Genomic DNA, 22,129 nt, shown 5'->3' with positions numbered 1-22,129 from the left:
GGCAAAACGATCCAATCGTAGGCAAATATACTCAGATCCGTCAGAGATTGACCAATCGGCGCACAGCTCGCTCCTATGTCATCACTTCAACTTCCCTAGCGGGAAGCAGAACAGCTGTTACAAGACGTCCCGGATAAATGGTAAACAAACCCTTTTTCAGACTTTTTTAAATCATATTTATCCATCTCTAAAACACAATAGTGACTCATTAGCCATTTAAAACCCCTGCAAACAAATTTAATGACTTGCGTTTGCTCCAGTATTGTGGCGATCTCTTATAAATACCGGATAGCTACATTTTAATAACAATGTCCTTTTACAGACATTTGAAGATGAAACTCTCCCGTGCTGAATACAAAGAGATCGTGAGATGGACAGAGCAACTAAGACCAACGCGGCAGTGTATGAAGATGCTAAAAGACAGATTTCCAAAGTAAGTATAATGACTATATACTTGTATAATAAAAATTATTGAACTGAAAAAGTGAGTGTGCAACAATTCATGATGCAAATGTTTCTTATTACTTATACACAATGCAAATCATATTATGTAATTACTGTATTGTACTGTATGTTAATAGCTACTTGTAAATGTGTGTATTTAAAAAAGCATCCTTGGAGTTCCGTTCCGACAGTGTCTACATGTAAAATATAACACTTAACTTCTAGATTGATAGATGAACACCTTTTTAATCCTGTGAGAGCAATTGGTAATTTGGTGGCCATTAATTCCTCACTAGTCTTTGGAGCCATCCACCGGTGCAAAAATTAGCAAGTGTGTTTTGCCATGCAGCCCTTGCACCCCCCCACAGATCGAAGCGAGGGGTTAATGGTGGTGTTTGCCTTTCTCCTTGACACCGAGGGCCTTTTCTTTATTGAACGTAACACGTGTAATCCCCTCAAGGCTACCGTTACACCACCATCGCTGATCCCATGGAGGTCACTTACAAAGTCGCATGCATTTGACGCTTCCTACGCAGTAGAAATCTGTGTTTCAAAGTTACCGTCAAGGAGTCCATCATCAGTGACGGACTGACAAACACTCCATCGGAACCAACTTCATGCTTATGAAATGACTTTATTCTCAGAATACTGGCATTTTGACTTTATTACCCTAATTCAATTCAATTAATTCACTAAGCCATATGCTCAGGCATGAATACTGTGTATTTTTGGCTCCCTGGACCAAAAAAACTTTTGCACATCGTCCAAATGGCATTTTACCCGCAACTATAGATGCCTTCATTATATAACAAAATTTAAAAAATCCAATAGAGGAGCAGAACTATTTAAGATTCAATGTCTTGCTCAAGGACATTTTGGTCACCAGGGGTGAGGATTGAACCCACATCCTTCAAGTTGGGAGACAAACACTCTACCCACCGATCCACATTGCCTCATGACAAAAATAGTAATGCCGAGTATACTAATCAAATGAAAACACAGCAGCATTTGCATTCCAATAATTCTGCACAATCGCCAGCCGCTTCCCAGAGGTACTGGATCTTCTATTTAGTCTTGCCGGCTATTGTTATTATTTCGGTCAACATAAGCAATCTCGGTGAGGCCCGTGCTCTTTAAAATGTCCGAGTCTCCGCGCCGGGTCTGACAGGCAGGCGCGGCGGCGGTGTTTTCACAGCCTGCAGAATTATTCTGCTTGTCCAATCAGCTGAGCTGGACTCTGGAGGGTTAGTGATTGGACTGGCAGGAAATCAGGCTCTTAAGACATAACATATCGACTAGGCCATCCATCATCTCTTAGCATGCGCTCGGGTACACTGGCCACCCCCCCACCCCACCCCTCGGACTGTGTGGGAGCCCTGCCACTGCGTAAATATTGGCCGTGGAGGCCATGGCTGGCGAGTTGGTTCAGGCTAACACAGTCGGAAGAATATTTTTTATTAGTTCAAAATAGTCTGATACTTGAAAATAGTGTAACAATCCAAATAAAATGTGTTTTTGTAGGAGGGAAGCCAATATTCTTTTATAGGAATAACTCTGTGTGTATCACATCAACTGGAATAGCGATGCGCCCGTTAAATAAGATGATGGCAGTTGTTTCAAGGGCTGTGAAATAATCTTTATTATTGTAAACTTTTTTTACTGGTGGTACTTTTAAATCAGTGTTGGCATTAACCCAAAGTGCGCCCCTCCCCGTTTCTGTTTCGACGTTTATTAAAGATTGGAAAATACAGGCTAAGTCAATCCCGGTTGTTATGCTGGATAATTTGTACTAAAACATTTCCAAACATTGGTTCTGAATTCCAAAATATTCAATTTCGGGATTGTTTAACTTTCGTAATGAATATGTAAACGCGACTATACATTGGGGGTGTGCGTGGTTTTGATTTCAGCGGTGAATCGTTTATCGGGACTCATTGCCTTTCGATTAAGCAAATCAGGGACGATTCAAACTTGGGACAAAGTGAAAGTAAGAGTCGATTTCAAGCTGATTTCCACGGGGGGGGGGGGGTCTGTCATCCAGCCTGTCCGATCATAAGTCCAGTGGGAGGAGAGTAGGAGGGTCCCGCAGACGGACTCGAAAGAGACCCCCTCATCTGTAACGGCCTGCCTGCATAACACAGATGTTGGGAGTCATCTGTCACGCTGGCCTCTCTTTCCAGGTCTGACCTGCTCCTGGAGAGGGTTGGGAGTTGGAGGTTGGTATCAGGTCTAGTGGGGGGGGGGGGGGGGGGGGGGGGGGGGGCATTGGACACGCTGCTGTCACTTTCTTACCCCCAACTCACAATGGAGACGCATGCTAATATCATCCCTGAATAATAATAACAACCCTCAAGGTCCGCCATGACTCTTATTTCGATTCCAAATGAAGTACTTGGGGATATTTGGAAGAAGACTAGCTTGTGACCGGTATTGGGAGACATGTGACATCAGTCACATTAGGTCCTACTCTGGCCATACATTAGAATTGGAAATGATGGGCTGCTCTCTGAGGTCTTGACTAACTTCCCCTGGGTCCAAAAGGAGGGTGGGGTGGAGGGGTCCCCCCAGTTCATACACCCTTTGTCCCCTTAAGTATAAGAAGGGAGGGGAGGTGTGTCCTATCTGTCCTTTTGTGGTGTATTATGAATAGATGTGGATGTAATGATTAGCCCCGCCCCCTTTTCTCCCCCCCTTATGTAAAATGCCATTCAGTCCATTCGTCATATGTCGTCCGTAAAAGCAGGGAACGTTTATAAAGTCCAGTGTGAGGGATCCCCACCTCTCTTTCACCCCCCCACGTACGTTCTTTTCGAATCGGGCCCTAATGTGCCGTTTTCATTGGCACCAAGGCGGGCCGCAATATGGCGCGGCGGATCGCTGTGGGAATATGAATGTTGATTAAGCATGCGCTCAGCCTTTTGAAATTCACACAGAAGTGTCAGAATAATGGATGTCGAGCAAATGTCAAGCATTTGTTAATTTCGACGTTATCGGTGGGGGTTTATCTAGCGTGATCTTTGGCGGCAAAAGCAAAGGGCAGGCTTGTTGTGGCATGTGCCATTGATATGGTGATTTCCTGACTCCAGACACTTTGTTTTTGATGCTAATATCTCGGCTCAAGACGAAGCCGAGGGACTCGCTCATTGATTATTTATCGTGCCTCAGTCTCTCTCGTGTTTTTTTTCTTCTTCTTTACTCACTGGTTAAAACATTGCTTTTTACACATCTGTCTTTGGTTTTCCGATACAACCAAAAAACAAAAAGATGTATTCTCTTCGGAATTATCGCCGTCACGAAAGGATTTATGGAAACGCCGCAAATACAAAAATGTCAATTTAAATTATACACAACCCATTTTGTTTGCACGCTTTGCATTCTCAGCACATTTTGCTGACGTGGCAAAACATATGGAGCTAATGAGCCGGATCGCAACAGAATTGAATTAGATCTTTGGCGAGTATTGTAATTTAAGAAAAAAGATCTTTTTGTGTTGATAAAAAAATATATTTTTTGGGGGGGGCAAATTTTTGGGGGTACACCCGGGAGACTTCCGGTACATCGTTCAGAGCTTCTCGTAGCCGCGTTTACAGCTTCATGTCTGACGGAGGAATTCATGAATAATAGATGCAATCAATTACTTGATTAGTAAGCACGGGAATGACGACTTCCTCTTCATATCGTACATTCGATAGATTACAGTGCCTTTTCAAGTCGTTGGGCTAAAAACGCCGAGGTAAGCACTTTTGTGGTAGTTGGCCTTGTAACACATTTTAGAATGGAAACTAGATTTTCGGAATATAAGACGTGTGGGGAAAACATCAGTCAATATAAACCATGTCAATATCAAATAACGGATGAAATTAAGCATTTGTTCCTTATCCCCGCTATCGTCATTGACGGGCGATAAATCAAAAAATGTTCCCTATCTAAATTAGTCGCTTCCATGCCCTGAAGTGTCTCACCACGCAACACTCTCATGCGTGCAGATCCGCCAAATGCTAAGCGGCGCCACAACGTCATTAGCCAGGTGGCTTTCATTACCTAAATTACCGCTATTGTTTATAATTAATTGTTTGTCAATTGGCATCGGATAATTTAATTGATATGCTTGGATTAAATAGAAGCATTAGAAAATATAATTTTGTGCTTAAAGCTCAAATATTTCGCTCAGCTGTAGCCAAACTTAAGCGAGCCTTGAACGCAAAGCAGCGAAATGACAAACTGGAAAGCTTTAATTATTTTTAATCTCATCGGCCGCGTGACTATTTTGGGCGTCGGTGCGTATTAGTGCCCCCATCTTATGTTGTCGAGGAAGATAATGAGGTTGAAAAGGAACCATTCCTCAGCCACTCTAGTGTTTCCCAGCCTTCTGTTTTTTCGTGTTCAAAATGATATCTAAGAAGCCAAGCGTGGGGGGAATTGGTCGGCTGCCGGAATCTCATTTTTGGTCCAACAAAAGTCAATTAAAAGACGTCCAAATGTACATTGTTTTATTGATTATGAAATTAAGAATCTTGCTTTTAACGCGGGGATCGGCGAATACCGATACCAGCTATCGGTATCGTCACCGTATCGATCGCCCTCTAGTGGCCGTTTTAAGACCAGGAATACAAAATTTGAAATTCGGAAAAAAGGAAATTGGACATGCAAACGTAAACGTTATTTGGGGATAAATACATAGTTCAATAAAATTATCTGTGATAGTTTTTTTGCAGAAATTTTATGTATCAAAACTAGTAGTGGTATCGGTACTTTTGTATCGTGATTACTCAATAGCTGGATACTGGTATTTTTCTGGAAAAAAAACGAGGTACCTAACATGTTCCACATTTTAAAAGCTAGCAAGCATATAGTTCTCAGGGGAGACCAACTTTGGGTCCACATCTTCCCTTATTTTATGAATACCTTCTCAAAGGTGAACATCAACAATGTTTGTCATTCCCTTTTTTTCGTCCAGTTTTGATAAGAGCTCAAAAAGCGGCCTGACTGAAGAAATAAAAACAAATAAGCTCCCAAAGATCTTAGGGGTTTTTGAAGCAGATCTATTTTCTTAGATATTAAGAGCAGTTTATGTCCCTTTAAAGTTAACAGGGTATAGATTTAGCAATTAGACTGTAATCATGCTCATTATGGAGTAATCCATTTAAAACCTAACAGATGTCTGTTCCAGCAGGGGGATCGTGACGCTCCCATGCCAACCGTAAGGCTGTAATGTTGTTGAAATGCTCAGGTGCAAGGTTGAAGTGTGGAAGACATTTTTTTTCCCAGCCCTCCCTTAAGTGTCCACATGTTGACAGTTGACCATTTAATGGCCCCCCTCTTAATTGCGCCGGCCCCCTTCGTCCCCAAGCATCGTTGTAAATTAATGCTGAAGCAGCAGTGGGTTTTTTTTGTGTGTGTCCTTAGAGTTTCTGTCCTTTTGTCTTTTTTTTTTTTTTTTTTTAAACTTGAAGCTGTTTAGGTTTATTTCGGGAGACTGCAACCTTGTGGGTGATGGCAGTCACCTCTGTGATGAGTTTTCACTGTGGGAGTTTAATGCGGATTTTGTAGCTCTGTTCAAAATGGGTTGTGATAGAAAAAGTGCAGATGCATCAAATCGTTCCACTTTTAAGATATGAACCAAATTGTTGTTCCAATCAATCAAACTAAATTAAGTTGGTCACTTAAAATAAAAAAAAAAAATAAAAAAAATCCAGATCTATGGGATGCAGATGTTCCATACTATTACTTGGATGGCCGTTATAAAAAAAAAAAAGAGGTTGATAGAGGTCTTCACTTTGTAACAGATTATTCCAATTTGCATTATATCCCGCGGGAAATTATTTCCAAATAGGAACAAATGAGAGGTCAGCTAACATTGTGTTCAACTGTTTGAAGTTTTTTCTCTGTCTTTTGTTAGTTTTTGATGTCTTTCTGCCATGATGCAATACGGGGGTTATGTTCCGTACAATTGGATGAATATAAAAGGTTTGTTGTTTCCCGACGTTGGCGTCTTCGCCAGGTGTTTGACATTGACCGGAGGGGCCGGGGATGAATGTAGCTTATGGCAACTTTTTCGGAATGAATGCACTCTTGGGAGCCACTGTGCAGCGCCAGTTTCCATTTTCAAAGTTGCTTGGATTGGGGGGGGGGTTCTAAAAGTAAGGCCATATTGTGACCATTCAAACAAATACAGGTTGTTTGTAAATTGCTCCGCCCCCACCCTCCGTCAAATTCCACGACATAAATCAAACTGGTTGTACGAAAGTGACATAAAAGCTCAAGTTCCCCGTGTTTTCTCCGTCAGAGGTGATCATCTGGAACAACTTTGGCACACTTGTTTTCATGTTCGCCGAGATTACGGGGCATCTGGGTCCCGAGCTTTGAAGCCTCCCGTCCCGCCTATCCCTCTCTCCCTTTGTCAATGCGTGCGATGCTTTCTGGTAATTAACTTTGTCCTTCTTTTTATTTGTTCCAGTCACTCGCAGTCCACTCTTCTGAGCATCTTCTCCCTGGAGTATCAGGTTAGAACTTTTCTTCCCTTTGTGAGTCCTGACAGGTGCCTAATTGAATGATGAATGTCCCTTTATTTCTTTGTAATTGAACTGCCAGCTCTCTGATTGGTTTGGAAGATGCCCCTCAAGCCCCCCCCCCCTCCCACCTGCACTTTGCCAACATACACTCGTTTATTCCAGCCCCCTCCTCTTCCTCACGTCGACGCCACTCGCCCGCCCGAGCCTCGGTGGATGGCCGCCAAGCCTCCCCATCCATCTGTCTAATAACATCTAGCCCCTGCTTATTTGGTGGACCTGTAATAAATTATGCTAAACCATTATTATTCTGACAATAATAATTTCCCCGTCTAGTGCGGCTGCGTGTGCTAAATGTTTGCTGACTCGCACTGTCACTGCCGCTTTCCACGCTTGACAGCCGATGATGATAAATGGCCACCGCTGTCGGTGGCAGAAGGCAGCACGGGTAGAAAATGGAGTCATTTATCATCCGGCTGACGGGTGTCAGTCACCGCCGCTGTCTCGGTGGAATAATTTTTTTTTTTCTTGTGTAGTGGTTTTTAAATATGTTGTTTTCAAACAATGCTCTTCTCCTAACACTTGTCTGGCGACTCAAACAAGAGATTGCACGGAAATGTCAGAGTTTTCTCGTTCTCACCACAGAAACGAACCAAAAGGACCAACGCCAAGCACCATGCGCCCGATGTCATCGAAAGCCACTACCGAAGGTACGCCGCTCTGCTTTATGTCATCGCCCCGTCGGCCTCCGGAGTCAATCCAGACGGCGGCGGGTTCCACGCTAAAAGAAATGCACTGTAATTAGCAAGAAAAACAAAAATATTTTTCGGAGGATCACTGAACCATTTTTAAAAATATGTGGTTTGGGTTATTTTTTTGTCACTGAGGAGGTAAAACACCATTTTTTGGGCAGTAGGGGTTAACTAACCACCATATTCATGTCTGGGTTTTTTTTTGTGGGGGGGTTGGAAGCCCTCGGAGCCGTGCTGTTTGAACCACATGGAGCCTGCCATATGCCACCCAGGGCAAAGTCATCGGGGACATTAGCATGTCTCGGCTAGCCCGCGCGTGCTCCCCTCTTCCGTCTGCCTCCTATTTGTTGTCGACGCTTTTGTTCTTCTTTTGTTGTAACGAAGGTATCTGAGCGAGGCCACAGCACATCCCTCTGGTCCCGTCTTGCTGGAGTTGGCCAATGAGGTAATGGTTTACCCTACTCGCCCCCTCCCCCCCACACTCATTGATGTTCTTTTGTATCAATGCCTATATAGAGGTTGGCAGCGGTTTTTGATTTTCTCTCTTGTCTGTTAGTCATTATGAAAATTGCCAAAATGGTCGGCTCCATTATCAATTATTTAATGTAATTAGCTCTCACCTCCATCAAGCAGATGTGAAAATACTTTGTTGTCTTTTATCGTGCAATTTTCCCCAAATTGCAGCGGGCCCGGGCAAAGTGCAAACTGCAGACAGGTGAGGAGCGAAGGGGTCAGCCGTTAATTCCTCCTTCTATCACTTCATTGCTTGTTTGATTTGACATCATGTCGCAGGTTGTGCGCTAGGTTAACTCTGGGCTATTTACTATAATAAACAATTACATGTGAAAAAAAAAAAATCCATATCATAATAAGTCTAGTTTATTATTACATATATAGCGCACCTGGTGGCAATTATTGGGTACTACATTATTAACGATTCTAAATGTACAATTAAACTGATTTAATATTAAATGATTACAAAAATGACTTAATTTATTCCATCCTGAATTTGTGAAGCCAGATGTCACTTCCTTTCATTTATTTGTCATTTCTACACATTGCCCTCACGTCACTCCTGCCCTAGTTTGCCCATTTAAATGCACATTAGAATTTTTATTGCGTCCTTAGACCAGTCAATGGCACCCGAGTGTTTCTTAATCTAAAATCAGAGGAAGTGGCATGCATCAGCGGCGCCTCAAAGCTAACTGTCATTATTCATTCGCTATTTAATTGACACAAGGTTTTTTCTTCCCCTTTTTAAAGGACTGATTCCGTCTCCGAGATAACTGTCTATGAACCATTTAACTGTCATTTTAATATGCTACTTAACATTTAAACCAAGCACTCATGCTCTCTCAGACCACTAATTGATGTAGTTTCATCCCTTTATGAGACGATATATCTCCGATGGCGAGAAATGATTAACAATGATGAAAACTGCTACCGGACCCTTTTCGCCCCTAGATGTCCCCCGTGAATATTGTCGTTTTATGCCCAATATAGACTTTTTATGTAAAGGTCAGTTAAACATAAAGGCTTTAGAATAGGTGCCAAGTCAGCGGAACCGAAACTCGCGAGCGCCTCCGAGCTTGTTTGACCGAAATATTCAGGAAGATGACGCAATCGGGAGAGTTTTGGCGAGAGAGCGGCCTTTGTTATGTTGCCGTCTTAATGTCATCAAACACCGACGCGAACTGACGTTAAAAGGACAAACTCTTGGAAAGAGTGGATGAGATGAGCTGAAAGGCTTTTTAGGTCTCGATTATGAAAACAAGATTGAATTATTGTTTTTTTTTTAGTTCTGCCTCAAACAAATGATTAATTTGCTCTTAAGCAAAAAGGTTTCATAATGACTTCATGGTCTTCTTGTAGCAGATGTTAATTCAATTAAATGAGAAACAGTTTTAGTATCTGTCAGTGTCAGGGACTTCATGGCGGGTTTTATGAAAAACAATAGTGGACAATTTGCGTCGAGCTAACTTGCGTCAAATGTCTGTTAGCTAGCTAGCTTAATGCTACACAAGCAATATCCAGCAAACATTTAGCGGACTTGCTCTAAGTCGTCAATAAGGACTTGAGATTTGAGGAATTTTTGAATTAAAACAATTCAAGAATTGTTTCCTGTGGCAAAAGGAAATAATATAAAAGTTAATTAAATTGTGTATTAATTCCAGATTTTTTTCACTAACGCCAATTCTCTTATTTTATAGGTGGATATGTCTCCAGCGCTGATGGCTCGCATCATCCTCGACAGGTTCCTTCAGGACCAGGAGGGCGGATTGCGTGAGTTTCCATTCGCCCACTCAATCATTGTCTCCATCAGTCTTAATTGGAATCGTTTGTCTGCGGAATCCGCCTTCTCTTCCGGCCGCTGCTGTATTTTCTTTTCCGTCCAAATGTGCAACAGTCTACCTATGGTAGCTTTGACGATTGAGTGGTAGGAGGCCCGCCGCCCCTCAACCGCACTTTGGATCAATGCAAGCTCACCTCATCAGTGTTATTTATAACAGTGGAGTCCTTCCCCCTTCATCCCCGGTTGCATCCATCTAACGTACTCCCTCCTCCTTCGTATCCCCGCATCCTCTCTGCAACCTTGCTGGGCTCCACTGAGGAAATTGTTATTGGCAAAAAAAAAAAAAGTGACAAAATAAAAAGCAAACAGCACAGAGGTCGTGCTGATGGATGAGCTGCAGGGGAAGTCAATTCCAGATGCTAACATTTTTGTTGGAAATGTCAAAGACATTGTCCAGGTACGCTCGGGCAAGTTAGCAAAAAAAAAAATCCAGATTTAATCGTCTATGTCTTTCTGACTTACATTTTGAAGAGTTGGAATTTTCATTCAACGAATGTGTAACAGAATTCTTGTCAGATGAAATCTGAATGGCTCACAAAAACGTAGTTGACAAGGCAAAACTGAATTCCAGGTGACCGCAGAAGCCATGCTCGCAATTTTTAATCACCAAAGGGATGAAAGGCGATGCGTGTTATTTTCAAACTCACCACTACGGCCATTTGTCACCGTCAAAGTGTGATTGCTTTGGACCTACAGCACCGTTATCCGCCGCTTGTCAAAATAAAAGTCGCCGCCGCTTGTAGAGCCGCTCATTCATCCGAGAGACGGCGGCAATCTCCGATGATATTAGAACCGCTTCCCTCGTGTTGCTATCCGGCGAAAACATAATTTGTTTTCGCTCGTTGTGAGAGCATCAGGACCAAATAATAATCGAAAAGGAAATACAAAACGTGACGTTTCCAAAATGAAAGTCAGGCTGCGAGTTGCTTTCCAAGCGTCCCGTGAAGATCAATAAACTTCTCTATAAGGGACATTAACCCCGACTAGGAGAGTGACTGGCCGTTATTTTTATTTTCTTTAATTCTCTCCATTCCGCTTTTGCATTTAAGGAGGATGGTGCCTTTGGGTGCGGGGGAATATCCGTACAATCAGCCGGGCTGGATCGATACACGCTTTTAAATTGTTTTCTGCACCTTCCTTGTTTTTTTTTTTTTTTCTCCTCGCCACCCAGTCAGTAAAAATATATATATCGGCGAGAGAATCGGCAAAATATCGTCTGGTGGTTCTCGTAAATAAATCAATGCGGTCGAAGCGGTTTAGCGTGCATTGAATATGATATCAGCAATCGTAATGATCATTGGGGAGTCCGAGTAATTCGTCCCAGTTGGGAGGGAAAGGTCACATGAGAACTTTTAGTCCACTATTTGAAGGTCACATGCTTCACAAGGAAACCGAAACCATTCGTTTACGAATACGGAAACGATCGGGAAAGTGGTTTGCACTTCTGCCTCATAGTTCTGGGTTCGAATCCTGCGTCTGGCCTTCCCGTTTGGAGACTGGATGTTCTCCCAAGCATCTTTGCTATGCTTCAATCTCATCACCCGTCTTCTTTCAGTTCCTCTCTTTGACAGGCGCTCTAGATTTAGACATACTTTTTCCCGCTCTCGTTCTCGAGGAGGCAATTTTGCCAGCTATTTGACCTTTTCCATTTTCCCAAGGCCCGGGCTCCAGATTAGATTGCTCCCCGCGTGTTTTGTAACCGTGTGATTCGAGCGCCCTCAAGATTTATTGTCGCATTCCTTTACAGAAGCTCCCGTACGGCAGGTTATAAATGTCTCGCGTTTGATGTTAACAACTGCGAGAATGTTTCCAGGCTCCTTTTCATCTATTCATAATGGCGCCGGCGTTTTGTAGATCGCTGGATGTCGCGTTGCGTTGCGGCCAATCAAACCTACGAGGCCCGCTGTCATTGTTAAAGCTCTCGCTCACCTGAAGGCAACAATTGTGCCCGTGTATGTGTGGAGGAATAATGAGCGCAGTAGGGAGGGGAGGGGGGGGAGCGCATACGGGGGAACGATGAGCGATTCTTCCGCAAGTTCGGCGGAGGCGAGCAGCGCCGTGGCACTCCACTTGACAAGTATACTAATTACTCCCTTTCATGAGAGGAGCTCCGGCCAGCCTATGCTGCAGTCTAATGGTCTGACCTATGTAGCCTCGCTGCTGCCAGATCCACCGCTGCAATTCTTTCACACACACACACACACACACACACACACACACACACACACACACACACACACACACACAATGGAACGTAGTCTCATCTCAGCGCTTTCAGGAAGAATCAGGTGGAAGCAGATCAGTTCTGCCCCAGTAACCTCTTCAGGCTCCTCCTGCTCCTCAACCATAGGAAGTCTAAAAATATATCTTTTTTTTTTAAATAAATGTCCTACCTCCCCCCCTATATCTTCTATTTGAGGAAGCATTTAAAAAGGAATAAATTGGAAAATCAAATGAGGAGCTTTAGGCAGCCGTGGAGATTTGCCGGAGCTGTCGTCCGGCGTCGGGGAGACTCATCCATCACGCCGCGCAACTAGTCAATTCCTGGAGTATCTGTAAATGTTTTCAGATATTAGCCAATTTATATGCTCCGAGATTCATCATGGAAAATCAGCTTTAGCGCGGCGCACATTATCAGGCCCTGTCTCTCCCTTGCTCCATGAAGTTTGATGAACGAGTGCAAGCCTCCCCCCCCACCCCCTCCCACTCCACAGCTCAATGGTTGTGGTGGGCATGTCGAGGAAATGGCTAAGTGCCATACACACATTGCGGATAAAGTGTTTTTTTAATTAATAAACAAACTTGCAGAGGAGCTCATCAGTGTCAGCGGCAATAACAATCGTCATCCGTTATTGTTTATCACGGTCCTCCCTCAACAAATGTTGCTATCTAATGAGGTTTCTCAGCGTTTGCGATAATGACTTTTTCACCCGGGCGGAGGAATTGAAAGAAATGACGCACGTGAGCCGCGATAAATCAATGTTATTTTGTTGTTAGCTCGTCTTCTTTCCCCCAGTTTTATATACCGACGCAGCCTCGTGATTTGTTTAGCAAATCCCGACGGAGGCGTAGCGTGCTATTTGTTGTTTTCCCCCTCCTCCTCTGTTCTTGCCGTGTTCAGATGCTGACGGTGTGATACGGCGCCTTAGTCACAATTTATACCAACGCGGGACAATTACAGTAAATTTGGTGAATGTTTACAAGAGGGGGGCAAAGATGCGCTGCAGGGCTTTGTTCTCCGTGTCTGGTGCTCTTCAGATTTTTTATATTCTGCTTTTTTATGTATGTCATAGTGTGTGTGGGTGTGTATGTGTGTGTGATGAGCTCAGAGTGTCATGGAGGAGCGATGCAGCGCAAGGCGGGGGCGTCTTTTAATGTATGCTGATGTCGGAAGCTGCAGCGATGCGAGGGACGCGGGCGCCCTGTTGTTATTTACTGCTGTGTTTGTGCACACCGTCCAAACTGAGGCAGGGCCCGCAAAGGTATTACAGCGCGTGATGAACGAGCATTAGGGTAAATTCATTTTAAAAGCACGCTGATTTATTAGCCGCCCGGCCTTCGATTTTCATCACGTCGATGCTTGGCTGGAATTCCACAATGTCAGCGCCAAGGTCATCGTCTTTATAGCTATTTTTAACGGAGCTACGGGGGGGTGGGAGTAGAAGTGGACCCTTATTGTGATGAGTCAGCAAAATGTGGTGGAACCTACAAAGTTGACTGTGACATTGGTGGGCTATCAATTTGTACCGTAGCTACTAGCCGCTAACGCTGGCAACGTCATTGTACTTAATTTGAAGTTCTTTAGTTTCCTAATTTGCTAATCAAAAATATTTCAGGATAATGTTAAGTTAAACTGGCTCCAACTACAGTTTTGAAGACAGCCAGGAACAATTTCAAAATAAAAGCGTGCCAAGCCATTCCTAGGCTAATCGTTGCTAGCTAGTTAGCAAAAAACACTAACCTAGTTCACTCAAATAGAACATATTTTGTGAATTAAACTTAAAAAAAAAAAGTGTTTAATAGCAGCTGAGTCTGGAAATGGGAGCAAAACAGGAAGTAGAAACCTTCCATATTAAAGCACCAAACATCTGTTTTAAAATCCGTAAAAAAACACATAGAATGTTTTCCTTCAATGTTTACGAGCCTTAAACCAGTGCATGTTCCACTGTACAAAACAATCTTGAGGGACCGAGGGGGTTAATAGTCTCGTAGCAAAGTGTGTATTTGTGTGCGTTATGTGAGACCAAATTGTGGTGGTGGTCAAACCTCCAATTATGAGCGCTAGTGAGACAAGGGCTTTAATGGCTACCGTTAGCCTTCGGGGAGGTTTAATACACATGACTGTTTTGCAGAAGCAGCGTCAAATCTATAAAAGGACCATTAGGACGAGGGGGGGTGGAAAATCAATCCAAATGCCATTAAAGTGGAATAAGTTGCCAATATTGCTGATGTGGTTGCAGCTCCTTTGATTTTCCTTCAGATTATTAGGCACACTCGAGTAGTGACTTTGTTAAGGGAAAACAGTGTTGTCTGCGGCGTAATACGTCTCCCGGCTTCATAAAGTTTGCCGCCTCATATTTCCCCTGCTTTATTGATTACCCATTATCATTTGTCATGAGGTGTCCTAACTCAAGGGGAAATTACAACCCCTCTTTCCTGCTCGGGAGTGCGGTATGGATCTGCCGAGGAGGAGGAGGAGGGAGGAGAAGAGACCAACCTCGGAGAGAAATGAGCAAAGAAATAAAGCCCGTGCTTGGCAGTTGTGAGAAGGAGTGTGTGCGGTTATGAGCTGGAGGGCGAGGCTAAAACAGAGAAGGTAGCACAAATAAAAGAGGTGTCAGCGAGGAGGGAGGGAGTGCTTAAGGCTTCGTCCCCTCTTGCGCCCGGCCTTCTTTATTTATTCCGGAGATGAAAGCTCGAAGCATCTCACGACGGGGAAACCGGTAAAAGAGCATCCAGCGGGTTTCACCCAAACATCTCTTTGAATTTTAGCAGCTTTTGTCAATCGGGATGTATACAGATTTATTTTTCCTCACACGTATTTTTCCCCAAATAACAACGGGATTCTCTGGAATGTTATTCCAGAAGCCATCCAAGCTTGAAATGTGAATGGAAGCATTCCCACGTAATACGGCGAGTCTGTCACGAGCACACGTGTATTTATATCTCACTAAAATGGCACGCCGCCGCCATTTCGTCACACGTTACAATCCATTGAATCCAAATCTTTTTAAGAAATGATTTCAGATTTTTTTTTTTTTCCCTCACTCTCCCGTCATTGCCATACCAAAGGAAACCCATGCGGCGGGCTTTTTGTGTCTGATTTATTATGTTAGTAGAGCAAGAATGGGACATGCAGAACACTCGGCGTTTGTTACATAGATAAAGCGCATGTGCTCTGGACTGAAACATTTATCTAGAGAAGATATGCAAAGATGCCAAGTGGCTGATTTTGAATAGAGTAGTACGCTAAATCCATCACTGGGCGGTTTAATTCAGTTAAAAAATTTTTTTAAATCTACTCAGGATAGGGGTTACTGTATATTTTTAATTTTATATATAATAATTTTAATTTATTTTCATGATAAAACAATAATAATCGTTCCGCTTTCATAGAAGACAAAAGAAATTTGAGTCGGGAGGCTGAAATTTTCAGTTCTCAATGATTATTCAATCATCAAAAATAATTGACGATTATTTGTCGATTAATCGATTAATCATTTCTATTCTGTTGTGATCTATATTATATGATGAATCTATATTCTTCTCCACAGCCTCCAAATCAGTCCTCAACAGTATGCTCAAGGAACCATCGTTAATCCCAAACCAAACCTTGGCCAAGAACGTCTACCAAGTAAATTCATATTTTTTTTATTTTTTTTTTTATGCATGTCAGCTATTTTTAGGAGGATCTTTTGAATCATCCAACAACTGTCTGCCAGGTTGTTTTCTTATTGCTCATTACTGTATCCAACATCTCTTCCCTCACCTCCACCTGTCTGTTTCTCTCTCCCTTGCTCACATCGTAATACCCCCCCCCCCCCTCCCCCCCTCACCCTCCCCCCAACTCTCCTCAGTGCACCGTAAACGACTGCTGTTATGGACCACTGGTAGACTGCATCAAACAGTATCCTATCCCATAAAATTTTAAGCTTGAAATTGACGAGGAGCTATTGAAGGGGATGAGATGTGTCTGCCCTCAGCCCACATAAAAGTTCTGCTTCACGGCGGAGGCGTTTGCCATCCCTCTACCGCAAATGATACAAGATGTGGAAGGAGATGTGCAATTCAAAATGTCCGTGCGCAGCCGGTGGATCGGCGTAAAAAGGGAAAAAAAAAAAGTCACGGGTTTGGCGGTAAGCAATTGGCATCACTGAATATTCTCATTTTGTTTCGTCATCAAGCAGATGCGGTTCAGCACCACGGAGAGTTCACAACTGAGATTTGATGCGAGCGCTTATTGAGGCTAACGTGTAGCTCAAGTGTCAAAGAAGGGAAAGCACATGTAAATAATGATGACTAAGCACTTATTGTGCGTAGTTTTTAGTGCTTTGGTAGCTGCTTTTGGAATCCTTGACTCATTCGACCCACAGCGCTATTGGCCAAGAACACGAGGTTCTACTCTGTGACAAACTCAAGGAGAAAAATTTGTCCTTCTTAGGTAAGTCGTGATTTGAACTTTGACTTATTTGCTGTTTTTTTTTCCTCTTAATGTGGCATCAATTGTTTTTCATCAAATATAATTTTTTCAGGGTTATACGATTTTGTCCCGAGCGAATTTAATCGAGGTAGTGCCCATGTGTGAAATTGTGGAAGTTAATATTTAACCCCTGCTTCCTCCCCTCCTCCCCTCCCATCATCATCATCATCATCCCATAGGTCAGGTGAGTGAAGGATGAAAGTCATTCCTTGTGTCATTAAGACCACATCATTTATTTGGACCCGCCGCGTTGACCTTTCTTCACGGCTATACGGAGGACTGTTCTAAAACTGTCAGAGGGCACCGGGGCCACTGAGGCAACCTCACCCCACTTGATAAATGGATTGGAAATAAGCCACCCAACAGCAGGGACGGCCCATTAATTTTAATCAAAGCTGGTGTAAAAAAGGCGATCAGAGCCCACATGACAATGTCAACAGCCGGGCCGCCGCCAATAGCATTAGCCCAGCCCGGGATGCACCTCGGGCCCGCGGCAACCCACTCTGACCTCCCTCTCGGCTCGCCTGTCTCCATCCTTGGCTGACACCGGCACCCTCCATCTCTTCTCAATTCTCCTCCGCGCCCCATTAGTCGAGCTTGACTGGAGACAAAGAGGCAGGCCCTTGGAACCGAATGACCTGGTCAGCCCGAGATTTAATGGAGAAATCAGGTGTTGTGCGGATAATGGCTGAAGTGTGCAAAAAGTCAAGGACAATGGCTGACGTCCACGAGGATCTCGGGGTCGGGCTTACTCAGACTATAATGCCAACCTTGTCTCCCCCACCCTTCGCCATATATTTTATAAAGCTTCACCAAACTACAAACTGGGGGCGCAGCTTTTTTTTTTCGTGCCAACACAGCAAATACACCGGCCAACGTTGTAAAGCTTTTCGACCCATCTAAGGCGATCCAAAGTCAAACAAATGCGACTTCTGTTTTAGATGAGAACCAACTGAGAGCAAAAGGTTATGACAAAACACCTGATATCATCCTGGAGGTCCCCGTTGGTTAGTATTTTTCTCCCTCACAATTGTATTGACTTTCACTACCATTGACGCATATAGACGTGAAAGTTGTGTTTCATGGCCTGACTTATTTTTTTTATCTGTGTTTCCAAAAGCCGTGGAAGGTCACATTGTTCACTGGATTGAGAGTAAAGCGTCATTTGGAGACGACCACAGTCACCGCACTTACCTCAACGAACAGTTTTGGAGCTACTGGAACAGGTCAGTCTTTCTTTCCAGATTTTCTCCTTAGATGTCATGGAAAAGGTTTTGAAAAGGGACTTTTTTCATTTCCCCATCTTCAATAGGCCTCGTTGAACACCTGAAAAGAAATCAGAGGCAAACAAAAGATAATCAGCCTTCTGCTACTTTTTGAACTAAATCAATGTAACAGTGAGCCAGCAAAAGAAGCACATCAAACGTTTCCAAAAATAGATTTCCTTCACTCCTCTTTCTTGTTCGGCTTGGATTGAAGACAGAAAAGCTTTTTTGCTCGCCGTCTTTTATCGCAGCGCCGCCAGTTACCAGAAGGTCAAAGCGTCACGATACGTACATGCCGATTCTAAGGTTAGGCTGATCCCGAGCCTTCCATTTCTGGCCCGGAGGCGTCTTTCATTGATATTCCGTGGCACAGCCTTGTCCAAGCGTATTAGACGAGTGACAACGTAGATCCCGTCATGTCAACCCGAAGCCCGATCAGATAAACATTGTTGTGTCAGAATCCAAACGCAAAACTGTCAATCCCGACCTTATCCGCCGACCGTTCCTTTTTTAATCGACATATAATGTTGACATTTCAAAATGGTTGGACCTTTTACGTCATCTTTCAGGTATTTATGTCATTTTGGGTCAACGTTTAATCGGGAAACAGAGAAAGGATTTGCTGATTTTAATTTTTTTCACCATTTTAACCAAACTGCAAATTGCGCTCAGCGTCTTGCAATGAGTGAGTGTTGGGGGGGGGGGGGGGGGTAATTTTCTCTCCAAAGCTCTAACCAATTCCATTCATCATCCAAACAACAGTCTTGCCAACACACTAACCCCATAATGAACCCCTCTTCGGTGGAGTGAAGGGTAATGATGCTTCACGTACAATGCTCCAAAGAGAGAAGAGCAAAATCTGGGGGGAAAATTATGGAATCAAACGGCGTGTTCAAGTCCAGTGCCCGGATGAGGCGGCAAAGCGCCGGCTAGCGCCGTCAATTCGGCTATCAATCTTATTGCCCGGTAGCGTTCCAGAGCGGGCTGACGGATGTTCAGATAATTGAGTTCTCCATCTCGCACAACTATCAGAGTTGCGTAAGAATTATTTACCTGATGGTAAATATTAAACGAGCCTGGTGTGCATTTTGAGGGAAGTGATCACTCTTATCGATCAAACTAGTCTTCGGTTACTCCCAGTTCATTGCTTTCAATCGTGGTCCGAAGAGTCACTATGTCGCTTATACTTCAACTTTATTATTATTAGATAGAGCGAACGAAAACATGAAAACAACCACGACTCTTCACGACAAAGAAAGATCTATGTCCTATTTAATTGCGCCCCAACAGTGCAAGTGTACTAAGAAAGAATCAATAGCACTAATCAGAATATAATGTGAAAACAGGCACAAAATAATTTTGACATGGCAGTGCAGATTACAAGAATAAATGTTTGGCCTTTTCTTTACATTTTTTTCCGTTGACGGCCAGTCCACAAATTCAACCCCCCCCCTTCTTGAACTCAGTCAGCTGTAAGATTTGTAAACTACAAATGTTGAACGTGGGCTCCCTTAACGGCGGCGTGAAAAGGTTAGCTCTGATAAGGAGCTGTCAGACGTCCGGGAAAAAAATGATTGATAACAATATAATAGTACAGTATGCCTCATTTCTCCCTTATATGAAGCTGGGGGTTAAGACCTTTTGCGTTTGCCTTAATACATCATCTGTCTTGGGAATTTCTTCAGGCGCAAATATGCATTTGCGTGTCGTTTATATTAGCAAAATATTCTTGATTTGAAGTAAGTCATAGTTCAAATATATTTTTATTGCCTGTATTTTTTTATGTCATGAGTTGACACAGCCGCAATTACAAGCTTCCGATCTTTGTGAACTTTTTCCAATTACGATCCAAAACCGCACTCGTTTTTTTTTTTTTTTTTCACTAATTCATTTAATGCCTGTCAATTGAAGCAATGCAAATTTCTTAATTCAACATTGTCCTATTTTAATAGACATGCCTATCATTTTTTTGTTGGACTACTCCAAATAGATTAATTACTTGAAAATATTAACGGGGTTTACACCTGCAAGTTCTTCGCCTTCTTCTTCAATGCACATCAACGTAACCTCAAAAATCATTTTCTCCAAGCAAAACACATGCAAGGAAAATTATGAATATTAAAAAAGTCTTCTCGTTTGTGAAGGCGGCAATCTCATCTTCCCTGATGAAGCATATGACATCTATCGCCTTCCTTTTATTTATCATTATGGGCACCCCATGCTGTGCAGGAACGTGGCCTCTTTTATTGTTTCCTTTGTTATGACATCCTCTCATAGAATATCCACAGCCAGGAAAAAAAAAAAAAATAGCTCTGCGCAATGCTAGTTTCTTTAGGGCTTTGCAAATGTTTGTTTTGGGGTGCGGCGGGGCGCAGGAGTGCGATGCCGTCAACTTTCTACGCAGGCATTAATGCCAAATGACAAGTAAGCTGCGAAGCTTCAAGGATTTCATGCTTTTAAGGATGCACATTTGGGAGCCTTGTTTTGAGGCGTCTGCGAGCTCAGGTCTTTCTAGCAGCCGGAGGATTTAGCTTTACTTAAGCCTCCATGTCTGCCAGTGAGGTCATATATGTGCATATTATCCAAATTTGGCATTTAGTATTGTGACTGAGAGCCGGGTTTTGACACGGGCGCCGCCAGAGTGCCACCTCGGCGAAACATATATGCCCTCCTCGCCGGGAAACTGCGAGATGGAGAAGAAAGCCTGGAGTGAAATGAGGTGCGAGAGTGTCAACGCTGTGAATTGCTTTTTTTTTTTCTTTTTGGGGGCGGCGCTGGAACTTTTTTTTTTTTTTTTTTAAAGATGAATGTCCATGTTTTTTGTCAGCTTTCACAATGGATAACATCAGAATCACAGAGACTTCTTCACCTCCTTTTTTTTCGTGGAGTTCCCCGCTGGGCTGAGACAGATAATTTTTTTTTTTGCTGAAAGTGTGACTTTGGCATAGTTTTTATTTGGGGGGGGCTTTTTTTATATGCATCCTCTCGTCAATGACCGATTTGTTTTATGTTTATAATTGATATGATCATGCAATATGTTTTTACATTTACGACTTTTTTAAGCTACACCCAAAATGTCATATTTCACAAAATGTTATCCGAATATCCCCATAAGTTAAATTTACTTTATTGAATATGAGGAAAATTAATATTTTTAATGGAACAGGAGATCCATCTGAATATTCTGAACACAATACGTTCTTCATAAAACTTACCGGTAATTTTGATGCTGACTCAGCAGTGCCTCTGCTGGCTGCAGCCAAGTACTGCACCCTATTTTGCTATCTCATAATCAATTAATCGATTATTTCAAACCAGCTTGAATAGAAAATAAATCTAGTAGCAATGAGGTCACAGATTTTTAGACTATTATACACAAAGTTGTGTCAAAAATTAGCACCAAATCAGAATTCACGTCTTTCACTCCGAGATCATAAATTCTTCAACTCGCCTTCCTTATCTCAGTTTCAATTTCCTTGTCGGTCCCCCCAATGTTTGGGTCGTTCTATTTGAGACGTTGCGGCAAATACCTTGTTTTGTAGCAAACGACAGAGCCAGGAAACAATGCTTCATATTTCTGCCTTTTGTGTTTAAAAAGCCGCTCTGTGTGTACCAGATAATGCGTGCGGTACTCGCGCTTTGTGGAGGTCCATCAGTCAGCGTGCACGGCTGCTAGCTAGTGATAAGTGCTTTCTTCGAGATAACCCAGACAGCAGGCTCCTTTTTATAGGTCCACTGTCCCACACATAACCTTGTTTTTATCCCACCTCTGCTTATTTTCACTCGTAGTTTTGCTACCTTCTTCTCACCTTTCGATTTCGAGAAGGGACGATAACGAAAATTCCCTGGTTAAGATAGGCATGTTTTTTTTATTTTGTGGTTTCCATATTCTAGGCGGATTTCTGCTTTTAGCAAAAAAGATCCTGATTAAAGGCTTTTAGTGATTTATAGCAAGCTTTTGATATTTTGATATTTGTCTTCCTTTTTCCGCTCAGTTTTTTTTTTTTATTGGCATGGCTCCCAAGCAGCCATTAAGCGAGATGATTCTATACAATAACAATAATTCTAAGCAGAGTTGTAAAACCACAGAACCATAAAACACCTTC

The 22,129-nt window shown here is 42.9% G+C and overlaps 1 protein-coding gene across 2 annotated transcripts in view; it reads left to right on the top strand.

Moving 5' to 3' along the window:
* Nucleotides 1-22,129, top strand: part of cdin1 (CDAN1 interacting nuclease 1) — a 59,127-nt gene that overhangs the window by 22,916 nt on the left and 14,082 nt on the right. The window contains exons 1-11 of one of the 2 annotated variants that reach the window (XM_049740505.2): nt 2-140; nt 323-433; nt 6,902-6,947; nt 7,599-7,663; nt 8,090-8,150; nt 9,916-9,988; nt 15,833-15,912; nt 16,136-16,185; nt 16,652-16,719; nt 17,700-17,765; nt 17,879-17,984. In XM_049740505.2, coding sequence (XP_049596462.1) covers nt 333-433; nt 6,902-6,947; nt 7,599-7,663; nt 8,090-8,150; nt 9,916-9,988; nt 15,833-15,912; nt 16,136-16,185; nt 16,652-16,719; nt 17,700-17,765; nt 17,879-17,984 — 716 coding nt within the window. In that variant the 5' untranslated portion in view covers nt 2-140; nt 323-332. Of the gene's footprint in view, nt 1; nt 141-322; nt 434-6,901; nt 6,948-7,598; nt 7,664-8,089; nt 8,151-9,915; nt 9,989-15,832; nt 15,913-16,135; nt 16,186-16,651; nt 16,720-17,699; nt 17,766-17,878; nt 17,985-22,129 lie in introns of those variants that run through there. The other variant, XM_049740506.2, reaches the window with a different exon arrangement.

Source organism: Syngnathus scovelli, chromosome 14 (genome assembly GCF_024217435.2).
Source record: "Syngnathus scovelli strain Florida chromosome 14, RoL_Ssco_1.2, whole genome shotgun sequence".
Classification (NCBI taxonomy): Eukaryota; Metazoa; Chordata; class Actinopteri; order Syngnathiformes; family Syngnathidae; genus Syngnathus; species Syngnathus scovelli.
This window is presented reverse-complemented; position numbering and strand designations above follow the sequence as displayed.